The 16,286-nt window shown below is 53.9% G+C and overlaps 1 protein-coding gene across 1 annotated transcript in view; it reads left to right on the top strand.

The window, feature by feature from the left end:
- Positions 1–16,286, top strand: part of COL13A1 (collagen type XIII alpha 1 chain) — an 88,401-nt gene that overhangs the window by 11,381 nt on the left and 60,734 nt on the right. The window contains exons 5-8 of the mRNA XM_058543287.1: positions 2,033–2,083; positions 10,112–10,147; positions 10,964–10,990; positions 12,128–12,154. Of these exons, the coding sequence (XP_058399270.1) occupies positions 2,033–2,083; positions 10,112–10,147; positions 10,964–10,990; positions 12,128–12,154 (141 nt within the window). The remainder of the gene's footprint in view (positions 1–2,032; positions 2,084–10,111; positions 10,148–10,963; positions 10,991–12,127; positions 12,155–16,286) is intronic.

Below are 16,286 nucleotides of genomic sequence, written 5' to 3'. Positions count from 1 at the left end.
AACATATCTAACCAGCTCACTTTACAGATGAGGAAACTGAGGCCCAGAGAGGGGGTGGGGCTTGCCCAAGGTCCCACAGCAATAGTGATGAGTAGGGACTAGAAGCCAGACCTCCTGATGCCGAGCTCTGTGCTTCCCTTCCTGTACGTTGCAGTGTGTATTTCTGCAGTAGAGTCTCCCTGACTCCAAAATAGTAACAATGACAACGATAATAATAGCAGCTACCACGTATTAAGCACAAACTGTGTCAGGTGCAGTTTAATTGTTTTGCCTCTGTTCTCCCAATTAACACCAACACAACCCTTCCAGCGAACCTTTAATAGTCCCATCTACATGAGCAGGAACTGAAGCACAGAGAGGCAAGGTCACATACCCAAAGTCACACAGCAGAGAGTCACAGAGCTGGAGATGATCCCTGGTGTGTCTGAGTCCAAGGCTGGGGCCCCTATCCGCCATGTCTGCTGTCCTCCAAATGGAGCAAAGACTGTCGGTCCCCCCTCACAGGGGGCTGAATGGCCCGGGGGGCAAGGCAGGACACGTCACTGTATACGGACAATCACCAACACTCGCCAGCCACTTCATACACCAGGCTTTCTGCTAAGCACTTGAGCGCCTCATCTCATGAACTTTTCACATCCACCCTATGAACAGCTGCTACTATTCCTGCATGACAAATAAAGAAACTGAGGCGGAGGGAAGTTCAGTAGCCCAAGGTCACACAGCTGGGAGGGAGCAGAGCTGGGCTTCAAACCTAAGCATTCTGGCTCTTAGCCACCACACAACACTGCCTTGTACAAAAATTACTGTGTAATTGCAATGGCATCAACAGTTACGAATCGAAAATCACTCGTCACCTGTGTGTGAGCACGACATTTTTACAAATGTAAGGGCAGCAGAGCAGCTCTCTGCATCCCTGTTCACGGAGGAGGTATGTGGGCTCAGAGAGGTTCCCTGACTTGCCTGGCAGAGAAAGACCTGGAAGTGAGGCCCTGGGAGTTTCCTCTGCCCAGAGGGTGGATTCCCAATGGGAAGTAGCATCCTGTCCTCCTCCCAGCAGGGCACAGTCTCGGTCCTTCTGCCAGAGCATCACCTCTTACCCTCATCTGTGTTCCATACACCCCTCCTCCTCCTTCTGTCCCCCCTCCCCAGCCCCCAACACACACACACACACACACACACACACACACACACACACACACAAGGATTATCTAGGCAGCTCGGCCACCCTTGGACAGCACTTTGAGCTCCCAGCCCAGCAGCATCCACCATCCTCTCAAGGCTGAAAATTCTGCCTCAGACTTAACCCCTCGGTGTCGCTCTCGAACCTAGGAAGTCCCTCTCGACTAGGAAGTTCGAGGCAGCTCCAGCCTTCAGGCTCAGGGCTGCTGGGCCCACACAGCCAGTGTGTGCCTTGTCCCCATCCTCTGTCTTCAGCAACTCCACCCACGGGGCAGCCCTCTTCAGCCATTGTAGGGTGTGCAGCCACATGGGTACTTGGGGCTGGAGGTGGGAGAAGACCTCAGGGGTTTAGAAACTTGGGTGGGGCTGGGGCAGTTTGGGGAGCAACCTGAGCAGGGCCACAGGGGAGGCCTCTGGAGCTGAGCAGCCGTGGCTGAGCTGAGTGTCCCCTGCCTCCCTCCCTCCCACCCTCCCTTTGCCGCCCTCTTGCCTATCACTGCCCTGAATCCTTTTCTCCCTGCTCCCTGGCCTGGGGTCCCACCACCTTCTTTCCCTGGTCCCCACACCTTACGCTCTCACTCACATCTCCTCTCTTCATTCCTCCTTCTTCCCTGCCGCCCTTCTCACTCCTTCCCAAATGCTCCATTCATCCCCTTCGTGTCTCCTCTCCTCTGATACCCTTATCTTCCTCCGCATCTTCTGGCCCCCCTTTGTCCTCCGGGCCTCTGGCTGGGCCCCCTGCCCTCGCCTGCTCCTCCTTCCCCACCTGCCAGCTCCTCCTTTTACTCTCCCCCGCCCCTCCTGCCCCTGCCCCTCGCTCCCTTGCCCTCTCCTCTCTCTTTCTCTCCCACAGGGGGCCCCAGGAGATGCCGGCATGTCCATCATCGGTCCCCGCGGCCCCCCTGTAAGTGGTTTTTGCTCTTCTTCAGGGTGGGGGGATGAGTAAGTTAATGCAAAGGGCGTGGGGGTGGAGGGAGCACTACTCCTGGCTGTGCCTTGAGGGTGGCAGCCACTGCATGTGATGTGATGGGCCAGCCCACCTCAGCTGCTGCTGATGTTAAAAAAGTGGCGTAGGGGACGGCCTCGTGGCATAGCGGTTAAGTTCGCACACTCCGCTGCAGCAGCCCGGGGTTCATGGGTTCGGATCCCGGGCACGGACTTAGGTACCGCTTATGAAGCCATGCAGTGGTGGCATCCCATATAAAGTAGAGGAGGATGGGCACAGATGTTAGCCCAGGACCAATCTTCCTCAGCAAAAAAGAGGAGGATTGGCAACAGATGTTAGCTCAGGGCTAATCTTCCTCAAAAAAAAAAAGGGGGGGCCTGACTAAATACACCTAAATTACAGCCTCTCAGGAGCGTCCACAGGGCTACCCTCTTGCCACCAAAGTACAGCAGCTGTGAGGCGGCCCTGCTGCTTACAGGCAGAGGGGAGAAAATGCTCGCTCCTCTCCAGAGGGGCTGCTCCAGCTTTCCAGGGGATGAGCCTTGTTTCCGGAGCCATGGAGCAGATACCCAGAGTCCAGATTCCCTGACCCAGGCACCCCCTCCTGGTCTCGGCAGAGGCCCTACCCACTGCTCAACCTCAAACGCTCCTCTTCGTGCTCAGCCGAGCCCTGTGTCTCGGTACCCTCCCCTCAGTGGCAGGGGCTTGGGAAAATCATAGAGGCTTCCCCTCCAATATGCTCCCTTAGGGACCAAAAGGGGGACGTGGGCGATGATTCGGGAAGATATTGTGATTATGGGAAGGAAGACCAGCTGTTTTTCTCAGAATGCCCGAACCACGGAGCTTCAACAAAATCACCAAAAAGTCAAAGTGGAAAGGACCTCAGCGATGGTCTAGCACAGCCCTCTTGGAAGGGGAAACTGAGGCCCAGAGAGGGGAAGGGGTTTGCAGGCCATGCCACATAGAGGCTGGGGCACAATTAGCACCCAGGACCCCTGGCACCCAGAGCTTCCATCACAGCAACAGGCTGCTGTCTCCACGCTCTGCTATATGCTTTTCCTGACCTGCCATGCACAGTAAGCCGGTGAGGGGAGTGGAGGGCTAGTCTCTGGGAGTCTGAGGCTAGCCCAGTGGATGGATGAAGTCCAGCCTGCCCATTCCCCTGCCTTCATCGGAGAGAGCCAGCGGGAAGCAGGGGTCTCTCCTACCCACAGTCTAGGGAGAGGGTCAGAGAGCTAATGGCTAAGTTATATCCGAGGGAGGGGTCCCGCTGATCCAGGCAGCCAGGAGGGGCTGTGGTGAGAGCTGGGAGCTGAGAGGTGGAGACAGTCGGGGCTGCTGGGAGACTGTGGAAGGTCAGAGGGGGAGCATACGTGGTAACTCACTTAATCCTCACAGGAACCCCACAGGGAGGTACTATTAGCACCTCCATTCTATGGATGAGAAAAGTGAGGCAGAGAGAGGTTGAGTGACTTGCCCAAGGTCATACAGTAGAGTGTGGCCATGCTGGGATTTGATCACACAGCCCGGGCCATGGGGCTCAGTCTGCGCTCTAAACCCTGCTGCTGGAGCAGACCACCAGGCCGCGGGGTTACCCCCCTCTGTGCTTCTGGGCTCACGTGGCCACTGCCCCGATGGGCTGTAAGCCTCCTTGTCTGTTGAGGGATCCACAGCATGGATGCCCTGAGCCCAGGTATTCCTGATGACGATGGCGCCCGGCCAGGGGGTGACTCGGAGATGGGAAGGTCACAGAGAAAGACAGTCCACAGGTTCTAAGGGCAAGGCCTGAGCCTGGGGTGGCCCTGTTAGGAGGACAGGGGAGTAACACGGAATACAGGTCCTACCCTTGGGCCACCATCTCTGCCTGCCTTCCCGTCTGACCCCAGAGGTTCGATTGTATCAGTCACGCTGGTCCTCTAGCACCCTTTTAGCAGCATCTTTCAGCAGCAGCGTGTCAACGGACTGCCTGAAAGTTGTTGAGAAGGCCCCGCTTGGGGAGAACGTGCTCCAGGCAGAGTCGGCCTCAGCTCCCCCTGGCTTCCGCCCAGTGTGCATAAGTCTAATCGAGAACAGACCTCCCGCACTGGATCCGATGCCAGTGGTGAAAAGTACCTTCTGTCCAGGTAGCAGTGATAACTTCCGTCTCCTAGGGAGCTATCACATCCTATGTCCTGTGCTGAAAGCCCATGTATGCACCGGTCTCCTTCAGTCCTCCCGACAAAGCTGCGAGGCGGCCCCGCCAGCCCATTGCACAGAGAAGGACACTGAGTGTGTCATAACTCGCCTGTGCCCACCCAGCTTGTCGGTGCTGGAGCTGAGGCTGGGCCAGGTCGGCCCCATTCCAAAGCCAGCATTCTTTCCCCAATACCCCCTTCCATGTTTTAAGATCTACTGTTTAAAAAGGACATTTACCTTAAGGAGAAAAAAAATTCTCTCTCTGGGTGCCATGTTGGTGCTATGAGAGGTTTTATGGCACCAGGAGGCTTGACTAAGCCCAGTGTCCTCTGACTTTGGCCTGTGTGGGTGACTGTCACCCAGATGACAGGGGCCATCCCTGCTGAGTCCTCACCAGACACCAGGGAAACTGCCTCAGCTCCTTCCGAGAAGCCACCCGAGCTGGAGAGCAGGGGATGGAGGAAGACAAAGGGGCTGTTTGTCATTAAGGGGTAGAAGTCAAGTGGGCAAGCCCTCTGTGGCCGGGGATGATGGAGAACATGTGGCTTTCCACTCAGCCAGGAAGGGTCCAGAATAAATGCCGCTAATGAGAACCAGCCTTGCCGCTCTCAGGGGCCACCTGCCTCCTCTCTTGGAGCTTCATAAATAGTTTGGGCAAAGGGAGAATCACCCAGGCACTGTGGGGAAGGATGGTTCACATTCTGATGCAAGAAGGTGCTGGAGTAGGTGCCCTGTTAAACAGATGGTAGGCTGGGACCTCGAAGACCTGGCTGGAACAGCAGGCACTGAGAAGGTCATCTGCCAAGCTAGGAAATGCCCCCATCTGAGAGGGAGCTCATTCCCTCCCTGAGCCCCCCAGCTTCCCTTTAGGGGCCCGGAGGAGCTATCTGAACTTCCAGCCGTCGTTCACAAGGAGACACTCCATACCAGGTCTACACACCTGTTGAGTGTTTCTTTGTTTATTCAGCCCATTAATATTTGTTAGGCACCCACTGCATGCTAGATGATGGGTAGACAATGGAAAGCTTACCACAGTCTGCTTGCCCCTTTGCAGAGAGACCAGCAATCCCATAGTGATTACAATACAGACAGACAGGCCGTGCTCAGCCAGGGACGGTTAGGGAGCTGTGAGGACACAGAGGAGGCACTTGACTTGGGGTGGGGGCAGGCAGGGAAGGCTTCCAGAGGAAGAGAGAACTAAACTGTGATCAAGGCAGAGCAGAGGTTACCCAGGTAACGAGGCTGGGGACGAGCACTGCGACTCCGAGGCAGGAAAGGTTCCTATACACTATTGGAGACATGGGGAAAGTTCTTTCCAGAGCAAAGCAGGGGCAAAGACGGTTGAGAGGTGAAGCTGGCAAGGTGAACAAGGACCAGATCACGAAGGACCTGGATACGACATTCAGGGGTCTGGACTTCATCCTGAGGGCAGTGGGGAGCCCTGGGGCTGTGTTCAGCTGGGAAGGAACATGATCAGATTCACAGTTTAAATGGAAGATCTCCTGATCTCCCTGCTTGGCGTAGAGCATGTTTAGAGGAGGCTGCAGGTGGGGGCTGGCTGGGTGACAGCTGCAGTGATCGGGGCCTGGAGTGGAGCACAGTCAGTGGGGCTGGGGGGAGGGCTGGACCTTTGAGCTATTTTGGAGGTGGAATTGGCAGGAGTTAGTGATGATAAAAATGGGGATTAAGGGAGAAGGAGGAGGGCAAGTTGACCCCACATTTCTGACTTGAGTAACGAAGCGCGTGGTGGTGCCTTCACCAGAGGGAGAAGCAGATTTTGCCATGGCAAATGAGTTTAGTCTGAACGTGATGAATTTGAGATGTCCCGGTGACATGCAGGGGGAGGCGTTTGGCCCTCCATTTGCTGCTGGAGGTCACTTCGTGTGGTGTGCTGGAGCTGGCTCACGCTGGCTCACAAGAGCAGGTCGTAGACACCACTCCCAACTCTGTTCAGTGACGTCACGTTGGCAGCTTGCAATCAGCCGTGGTGGGAGTATTTACGCCACAGAAACTGGCAAATGCTGTACAGAGCAGGACTCTCCTCTGCCGCTCTCCCTCACCCCAGCCAGTGGTTAAACACCTGCCAGCACAGAGTCTTGTTTGAAAGATGGGCAGCGCTGGCTTGGAGTGGGAGAGGTAAAACGAGGGAGGCTCTGGGCAGACACACGACTAACCTACTCTTTCAGGGGTCAGATAGGAGGGAAGGAGACTTCCTGGTGCACTCTTTCCAACCAGAACCTTCTTTCTGTCTGTTGCTATACCCCATACAGGTTGCAGGTAGGAGGAAGGTGGGGAGGATAGAGTTAGGAGTACACTTCAAAACAGCGGGGATCCACTTGGCTCTCTCTCCTGCCTGGCCTTGAATTAGGGAGGAGAGTTCAGAAGTGATGCAAAACTTATTTCCCTTGTTCTTGTATAGAAGGACATAATATTGATCCATAAATTAATCTACAAATAAATCTATAATCCGTAATATTAATATGATTCTAATTGCAGTGAGTTTTTATGGGATTGACAGTCCAACAAAACAATATTCAATTTCATTTGGAAAAAAATAAGCTTGTGAGAATGTCAGGAAAATTCTGAAAAATAGAGTAAGGGGGATGGAGGAGGGAACTAATTGTTCTCCTAGATATCAAAGTGTATGATAAAAACAGAGCAATTAAAACAACAAATAGAACAGAGTGGGGAGACCAGAAATAAAGCCAAATGCATCTGGGAATTTGGTCCATGATAAAGGCTTCATTTCACAGTACGAAGAGAAAAATCAATTCAGGAAACGAGGCTGGGACAACCGACAAGCCATTTAGAAAAAGATAAACCAAAAAAAAAGCTTTAATAAAAAAGCTGAATCTCTACCCCACTTATTATATCAGAATAAATTTCAAAAGAATAAAATACTCAGATTGAAAACACGAAACTATAAAATACAAGGACAAAGCATCAACAAACATTTATAATTCTGAATTGGCGAAGGCCCTTTGAAACATGACATAAAACCCAGAAGCCATAGGAAAAGATTGATAAGTTTGTCGACATAAATATGAAACTTCCACATGGCAGAAAATATACCATAAAAAAGACAAATGTCAAATTGGAAAGAATATTTGCAACACACACGACTGTCAGAGAATTACTGTTCTTGACAAAGAGCTTTATTCAAATCGATAGGACAAAGACAAATAACCTAGTAGAAGTTATTGGTAATGAATACGAACGGGCAGTTCACAAGTAAGTAGGACCCGCCAGTACACACTGGAAGAGGTGTCCAACTGCAGCGTGTAATTGAAGAGCTGGAAATTAAAAGCCAGTTCCCAGCCTCTCCGAGTGCCTTACCCAGGCCCAACCTCCCCAGGAAGTAGAGTTCCAGTTTCCATTTGGTCAATGACAACATTCCTCCCAAGATCCCTGAAAAAGCCTTGGTTCGCCCTGGATTTGGCTCTGAGTTGGAGAGATGCATCCTGCTTCCAGGGCAGGCTCTGTAATTAGCAAACATGTGATTATCCCTACCGTGTAAACATCATCCAGAGTGGGACTTGAAGATGTTCCTTGGAATCCTCTCCTCCTAACCTTTTCCTCAAGCCTCTCGGCATTCAGAGTAGTTGAAAGTTTACGCTGGGAGGTTTCAGAGGTTACACTGCACAGTTTCCGGGTTTTCTCCTTAGTGCTATTCTTAGCATCACTTATCCTTGAGAGGGGAGAAGCCCGGGGCTCTTCTGATATGTGAGTGGCACCTCCTCCCTCAGGCGTTTTGGACAGCTGCCTCAAGCCCATCCTGAGCCTGCAGATACTCCAGCTCGCTCCCCGCCTGACCCGTGCACCCACCCTGATGGCAGTATCCCCATCGCACCCAGCCTTGTCCCCTAACCATGTCTCCTGAGCAGAGGCCTCTGGGCATGCATGTCCATAGCTTCAAGGAAGACCCAAGCAGGCTGGAAATGTTTAAAGTTCACAGCAGATGGATCCAGAGAAATCTTCCTCTTGATAGGATCTGATTCTGAAACTGCTGCTTGGCAAGGACAAACCTCCACTGATCCTAAGACGTATTGGGCTCAAAAGCAACCTTGCTTTATGCTGGCACTCCTAGGTTCCATTTAATCCAACAAACATCCGATGATGGCAGATACTATTTCAGAAGTCTTTTCATATACAGATCGTCCCAGACTTACAATGGTTTGACTTATGATTTTTTGACTTTACGGTGGTGCAAAAGTGATACGCTTTCACTAGAAACCGTACTTTGAATTTTGAATTTTGGTCTTTTCCAGGGCTAGGGATATGCAGTACGATCCACTCCGTGATGCTGGGGAGTGGCAGCGAGCCACAGCTCCCAGTCAGCCACGCATCATGAGAGAAACAATGGATACACTTACAACCATCCTGTTTTCCTTTCAGCGCAGTATGCAATAAATTATGTGAGATATTTGACACTTTATTATAAAATAAGGTTTGTGTTAGAGATTTTGCACAACTGTGGGATAATAGAAGTGTCTGAGCACATTTACTGTAGGCTAGGCTAGGCTAAACGTCTAGTAGTTTAGGTGTATTAAATGCATTTTCGACTTAGGATATTTTCAATTTACGATGGGTGTGTAGAGATGTAACCCCATCATAAGCTGAGGAAGATCTCTATAATTGAATGTAATTTAATGGCTCTATGATATGAGGTTATACTGTTATCTCTATCCTATAGGTGAGGAAACTGAGGCACAGAGAGGCTAGACACCTTGTACAGAGTCGCACAGTTGTCGTTGGTGGAGGCAGCCAGACTCAAAAGCGCAAGCTTGGGAAGAGACTGTGGCCATCTCAGTCAAGGGAAGACTGCAAGCTGAGAGCAAAGCGTGTGAGAGATGTGGTGGTCCAGGGCAAAGCCAGTGAGCTAGTGTGCTGAGCAGGGTAGCTGGGAAGGTGGGGCAGGAAAGGAGCGAACACGGTGGATCGGGATGAGGTTCAGGATGACCTTGAATGATGTGTGAGTAGAAGAGAACCCTGGCTGTTTCTTGAGAAAGGAAGTGACAGGACTCAGGTTTCTTAGCTCTCCATTATCCTTGCCTTACTGCTTAGCCCTCCCCAGCCCTGGGTCTGCACAGCCTCATGCTTCTTGTAACCTCGCCACATCTCTTTTGTCCTGAATCTTGACCGTAAACCACTGGGCTATGACCGATGAACCTGCTTCTAGTCTCCAATGTGAATACGTATCCATGTTGCACTCTGCACCTCCAGGAAAATGGGCATGAATTGACCTGCATCCCACAAAGCTTGGGAGATCCAAAGGCTATAGGAGAGGCCTGCTGGCCAGGGTAGAGGCAAGTGAGCAAGTTGACCTATTCTGGCCTGAAAACACACATTCTGAAGGTCAAGTTCTGATATCCAAACCATCCTTAGATAAGTGGCTGTGAGCAATTCCTGTGTAAATAAAAGGGCCTTAGAGGACCGCAGTTCCTGCGTTCAGTGTGCTGTGGGCCAAGTCCCCACCGTCCTCACTCTCCATCTGCCCGTGTACATGCCGAGGCTCAGGTCGTCCAGGCAGTGAGGAGCTCTCAGGGGCCATGTCCCAGGAAGACCCAAAGGAGTCTGGCCGCCTGCTTGTCCCTTCCCCACTGCCAGTCCTTGGAGGAGATTTCCTATGTTCTGCTTCCATCTTTCTCCATCCTCCTTCCCAGCCAGCTCACCGTGGTGAGTGTCTCTCTCTGATGATCACAGAAAAAGGGAGGGAACTTACGGGCCCTCTGGGAGCAAAGGTGAACCAGGGGCCTAAGGATTAGCTTCATCCTCTCCTCACCCAGCCTCACTCCTCTCCATTCTTTTCAGGGTCAGCCAGGCACTCGAGGTTTTCCTGGATTTCCGGTAAGTGGGGAGGTTGAAGTTCACTGGGTCCCCGGTGACTCCTGGGCCTGGCTGGGTGAAACTTCATGCAGGGCAAGCCCTCAAGCTGCTCGTGCCCTTCCAAGCCCCCATCATTAAGGACCCTCTCCCGCAGCCTTCCATGGAGAACAACCAAGGAGAGTAGCTGGGCACTTGGCTCATAGTGCAAGAGAGGATAGGGAAATAAATATGGAGATAAAGGGGCGGTGGGGCAGGAACAGGCGAGGGAAACCACAGGCTGGTGAACCCAGCAGGACACTGGAATGTGGAACAGATGATGACCACAGGGAAGCAACCTGCCACCTGGCTTTGAGAGCAGATCCCCCAAGGAGGGGGCAGTGAGGTGGCCGTCTGGACATCCTTTGACCCCTGCCTAAGGGCACCAAGACAGGTTCTAAGAGGGAGGGCAGAGGAGCAGCTAGTTCCCCTTTTCCACAGGGCTTGGTGCTGGCCAGGCCCTGGCTTTCTAGGAGCACACTGTCCACTGTCCACTCAGGGAAAGAGAGGGTCTGGGATAGCAGTGGTGACTGCCCCATCAGGTTCTCCCTCTTGCCAGGCACCTGGCAGACAGCATTCCACTCACTCCTCACAAGGACCCTGTGCAGAAGGTTCTATTATTCTCCTCTCCATTCTAGGATGGAAAACTGAGGCTTAGGCTTACCCATGGTCACATAACCAGCAGTGGTCCAGCAGACCTGAACCCTAACCTGTTGAAGTCCTAACCACTGCCCTAGGCTGCCTCTTTGGCAGGAGACCTGTGACGCTCAGTCTTTACATCTGGCCTCTTTCTGCTTTCAGGGTCCCATTGGGCTAGACGGCAAACCGGTAAGTGGACCCTCTCGGGCTGTGGGGTCCTCTCCCTCACTTGGTCCAGGTCACTAAGCTGGGGTCTCTCAGTCCTTCTGCAAGACCCTGACTCCTTGGAAGAAGCTTCAGATGGAATGAATGTTCCTGGGGTGGAAAGTTGTGGCCAGTGGGAAGGAGAGGGGCCCTTAGCATGAGTTGCCCCTGACCCCAGTGGGCCTCCCCTGGGCACAAGTCCCTGGCCGCCAAGCTGAGCTCCCAGCATCCGGAGCAAGAGGCGTCCCTAGAATTTGGTGATCCTGGGGCACTCCTGGAGGGGCCTGGGGCAGGGAGTGAGGCAAGGAGGCAGCAGAGAGAGAGGAGGGGTGGAGATCAGCCCATTAATTCTCCAGGAGCCTGGATGCTCCTTCACACCCTGGCTCCCAGCCCCACCAGGCTGCCCCCTCTGTCTCCACTTCTGCTGGGGTCTCCATCCTGGTGGAGACCCCACACACACCCAAGGCCACTTGGAGTTGCTTCCTCATCTGTAGCTCCTCTCTTTGTTCATTTCAATCCTTTTGACTTGCCCCAGACACAAATGTTTCTGGGGGAAAAGAGACCTCTCCCCACCCCTAGGAAGGAGTGAGCTGGGGGAGAGCTCGACCCCTCCAATGCCCTCAGAGATGCCCCCCACAAGTGAAGGCAGTGGGTGCCAAGCCTGCCCCAGCCACTCACCTCTCCCCTGAGCAGCCAGCATCCTCTCAGAGGAGGGCCCGGCAGCCCGCCTGGTCACTGCCCCACTGCAGACCAGAGCTAGGCACAGCCAGGGGGCTGTGGCCATCATGTCCATTCATCTCACAGGACCTAGCGTCCCTCGAAGCTGCCCAAGCATGTAGAGGGGGCAGGGATTGGGGTCCAGAGAAACCATCCTCCTGCCTCTCTTCTCGAAGGGCCAGCAGCTGCTAAATAAGACCCAGCAAAGGGCCACAGGCAAATGACCATGCCTGGTCAGTAGGTCAACAACTGGGTGGATGAGCGAGTGAGCGAATGAACGTGTGGGAAAAGAAAGAAATGTGTAAAATGAGCAATTGGCGATGGAGGGGGGAGTCACGGAGGGCAGGGCAGGGGGCTTCTGGGTTGCACACAAGGCACCTGGCACTCATGCTCTTCTTCTTCTAGGGCCACCCCGGACCCAAAGGGGAGATGGTAAGACCCCAGCTTTCCTGCCTTCCCTCGAGTGGTGGGGGGTCGGCCTGGCCCTCATGGGCCACAGCCAAGCACCACCCAGCAAAGGGGGCCAACAGGGATGGGGAAGTGGCTACCCCCACAGTCACTTGCTGGCTGTGTACAAAGCATGCCCCTAGGCCCTCACACCACACAGGCAGGAGAGGCAGGCAGGCGGCTTCTCCACCTGGAAAAAGAGGTCCAGAGAGAGTCCACGCTTGGCCACTGTCACCAGGAATTAGAGGCTAGTGCTCCCAAGCTGCCACTCGCCTCGGGGACGAGCTTCAATTCAGCACTCGCTCTGGAGGCGTGGGGAGCCCACGCAGCACTGGGTCTTGGCCTGACTTTGGGGTGCCGACCCTCCCTCTCGGGGCTGCCCCGGGACTCCAGGCGCTCTGCCCCAGCTGGGCCCAGAGCAGACGTGGAGAAGCAGGCCGCGGCCCCCACCTTCCTCCTGGCCCCTCCACCTTCTGCACAGCCTTGTAAAGGAATTTCCACTCTACAGTCTCCCCCAGGGCACTCCTTCCAGAAGGGAAAGGCCCCCTTGTCAGGGGCCATCCACTCTGGGGAGGGGCCAGTTCTCAGGGACTGCCCGGGGCTGGATGCTTTCCTGCCAGTGGGTTGTGAGGACCATCTCCTGTGGACGGGCCTGGAGCTTGTGCCAGGTGGGGAGGGCAGTGGGGGCTCCCGTCTCCCTGTCCGGCTGGGCTCCAGCCTGTGTCTTGCTCCAAGTGCAGGTGTGTGAACACTCTCCACCCACAACTGGGCACTGCCGGCGTGCGGAGGCCAGACCCTTGCCCCCTGAGGGACGTGGATAACCTGTGGATGGAAAGGAGACGGGGAGTGTCGGCTGGGAGACCTGGGCGTTAGCTTGACTCAGACTCAACTAGCGTTTATGAGGGTTTTCTATGTGGTGGGCACATGTGTTATCTCCCTTAACCCGCAGCATAACCCTGTGCTCCAGGTCCTGTTAGTATCCCCTTTGACAGCTGTGGAATCCAAAGCTCAGAGAGCCTAAGTAACTTGCCTGAAGTCACACAGCTAGGGACCATCCAAACCCAATTCTCAAATTCCTTCCCTCCACATTTTATTGCCATTCTCCCTCCTTATTTCCCTCTCTTCTTCCCTGCCTCTCTGCCTCCTTCCTTCCTTTAACACACTGTTATTGCGTATCTACAACATGCTGGGGCCTTTGCCAGGTGCTCAGGATACAGACAGGAGCAAGAAAAACACCATCCTTGCCATCCTGTAGCTCACAGTGTAGTGGGGGAGACATATGTTTAAATAATCACTCATGTAATTAACAAATTGCCTGTGCAATCAGTGCAATCAAAAGGCAGTCCCGTTATCCTGAAAAACCTCGAGATAACAGCACTTCACACAGGCCGAGGGTCAGAGAGGCTTCCCTGAGAAAAAGACTTGAACTGGGGCTTGAGGGATGAGGGGCCTAAGAGAAAAGGGATTGGGAAGGAGCATTCTGGACATGCGAGAACAGCATGTGCAAAGGCCCCGAGGCAAGAAAGTCCTTAAAATAGCCACAGAACTGGAAGAAGGGCAGAGAGGCACTGGAGGCCGTGGGTGGAAGAGCTAGCATTGGAATCCAGGTTCCCCAGCCAGCTTTCCTCCCATCGTAGCCACCTCCACGGCAAATGCCTTTCTTGTAGCCCCTACCCTGTTCCTAAGCATGCTGTGCACATGCATGAGGTCATGGAGACCGAGGCAGGAATAAACTTCCATGCTGCTGTTGTTATAGAGGCATAAGGAGTTTGGATGCCAGAGTTGGAGTGCTTGTCCCCTCAGCCCCCTTCCCGCCACCTTCTTCCCTTTCCTGGTGGCCTGACGCTACCACAACGTAGTCCGTGGCACCCCAGAAGCGATAATGATGGTCATCAGCTAGGCATGTTCTGTCTTCCTCATAACAGCTCATCAGCCCCACTCTACAAAGGAGAGATGGCGGCACAGAGTGATTGAGTGTGTTGCCCGAGGCCCCACAGCTCCCAAATAACAGAGCTGGGATTGAGACCCACGTGGTGGCATCTTGCCCCTCCCCCACGCCTCCTTTCTGCTGCCCGGGCCCTTTGTTCTGAAGGAAGGAACCCTTCTGTGGGGCTCCTCTTCCTGCCGTCCCTCTGCCCCACCCCACTTAACCACCCATGAGTCTTCCCTGTCTGTTGGGGGGTCAGAGCTAACTTGGGGGGAAAGGGTGGGGCCATCCCATCTCCCATGAGCCCACGTCAGCATGACAGATCCCCTGTCTGCCTCCTAGTCATCCATCCACATCTGACAGGCCGCAGAGCCATTAGGCTCCTATTTGGCTTGGCACGAGGACCCTGAGCTATTAATTCAGCATGCTGTCTAGCATAATTACCTTGGCCTGCTTATCGTCTGTCCGTCTCCCACCCACCTCCCTCCCCAGATGGTGGCCTCTCTGCTGGGCATCCGACATGGGGGGCTGGGGCTCACCCTCACGAGCTTAACCTGTGTCCTCACCTGTCAAAAGGGGGTCACCTCTGCCCCACCCCATCACGGTAGCCCCGAGAACCTGATGTAAGGTGTAGACAGGATCAGGGGTCCCACAAGTGCTGTAAAGGAGAGCCGAGACTCTGAATTCACATCTTAGCCCACCATTCTCATGGTTGTCCTATGGGTGAGAGGAGCTAATTCACACCAAGTGCTTAGAACTTAGTGCCTGGCACATAGGACACGACAAGCAGCTTAGTTAGCATGTCACCCATGCCCTGTCTTACAGGGGCAGCCGCTATTCAGCTGGAGCTAATTGGTGCCATGTGTTGTTGGACCTTGATATATTTAAGAGAAACTTGAAATCCAGATTTTTGTTGTACTCCCCTTGCTCATAAATGTTGGCAAGTAATTGAAATAAAACTGCTTGGGATCCACAAAATACCTCTGGGGACCACGATTGTCCCATGGGCCACCATTTGGGACATCTGGACTCAATCTTCCATGTTTCTGCAGTCCCGAACCTTTGTGTCATTTTTCTCGGCCCCTGGCCCTCCTGCCTCTCATCATACCCTCTCTCCGTCCTGAGAGAATGTGGCCTGGTCACCTTCAGTCTGGTTTCCTGCCACATGCATCATATTCTGCTGAGTTTGATACTAAATACTTGGTCAGCCACATGGGCTGGGGTACCACATGGATTGTCCCAAAGGCCACTTGTCCCTTCCCCTGAACCTCCTGGGAATTTACCAGTTTGGTAGTTGGTCTAGTTGGCAAATCAGGGGCCAGAGAAGGCACTTCTCCCACCCAGATGGATCTGTCCCCTGGGATCCTGAGTTTTTCAAGCCCCAAAGGGACTGGTCTAGCAGGGGAGCCTCACAGGCCCTCAGGATGTTGGCTGGAAGGGACCACAGGGCTCCAGGGGCTTGGGCACTGCCTGTGGCTCTAGCCAAGTCTAGAAGCCCCACCTCCAGGGTCCAGCCCAGTTCAGAGAGCGTGGCAGAGTGGGAACAGCTGGATCTTCAAGGTCAGACAAGCCTGGGCTCGTGTCCCAGCGCCACCACTCGCTGAGCCGCAGGGTCTTGTCTCCATCACCTCGTCTGGGAGATGGAGCTGACATGAGCACCTTCGTCACGGGCCAGAGTGGGTGTGAGCCGAGCATATACTAACAGCCTGCCTCAGAGTGGGTCCTCAAAACACGATGTGCATGTCCTTCCCCTTGTCCCTCCAACCAGCCGGGAGGCCTCCTCGACACTGGCCTCAGGTCAGGCTCCTGAGAGAGCCAGCTGGACGCTGTGTCCTCCTCAGAGAACACGAATCCACTCTGAACCCAGGCTCCTTTCTCAGCCCTGTGAACTTGACAAGATACCCTGGAAACCCCAAGGCCCCTAATGTTCCTCCGAGGGGGCTAGAACATGACCTAAGTCACCAACTTCCTGCTTCCTCTCTCTCGCCAAAGGTTTCTCCAAAGCCCCCAATGTCTGCAGTGCTGCCCCAGCCTCCCATGTCCCCAGAAGCCCTTCTGGCTCAGTGGGTTTCATGCTGAGGCCGTGGAGAGTAGAAGATAGAATGTGCCAGTGTCTTCTGGAGGCTTTTGGCCTCCTACTTCTTGGCTCCATGTGGAGATGGGCATGGATGAGGCCCGGCATCCCATGGG

The sequence above is a fragment of the Diceros bicornis genome, chromosome 6 (assembly GCF_020826845.1).
Source record: "Diceros bicornis minor isolate mBicDic1 chromosome 6, mDicBic1.mat.cur, whole genome shotgun sequence".
NCBI classification, from domain to species: Eukaryota; Metazoa; Chordata; class Mammalia; order Perissodactyla; family Rhinocerotidae; genus Diceros; species Diceros bicornis.
This window is presented reverse-complemented; position numbering and strand designations above follow the sequence as displayed.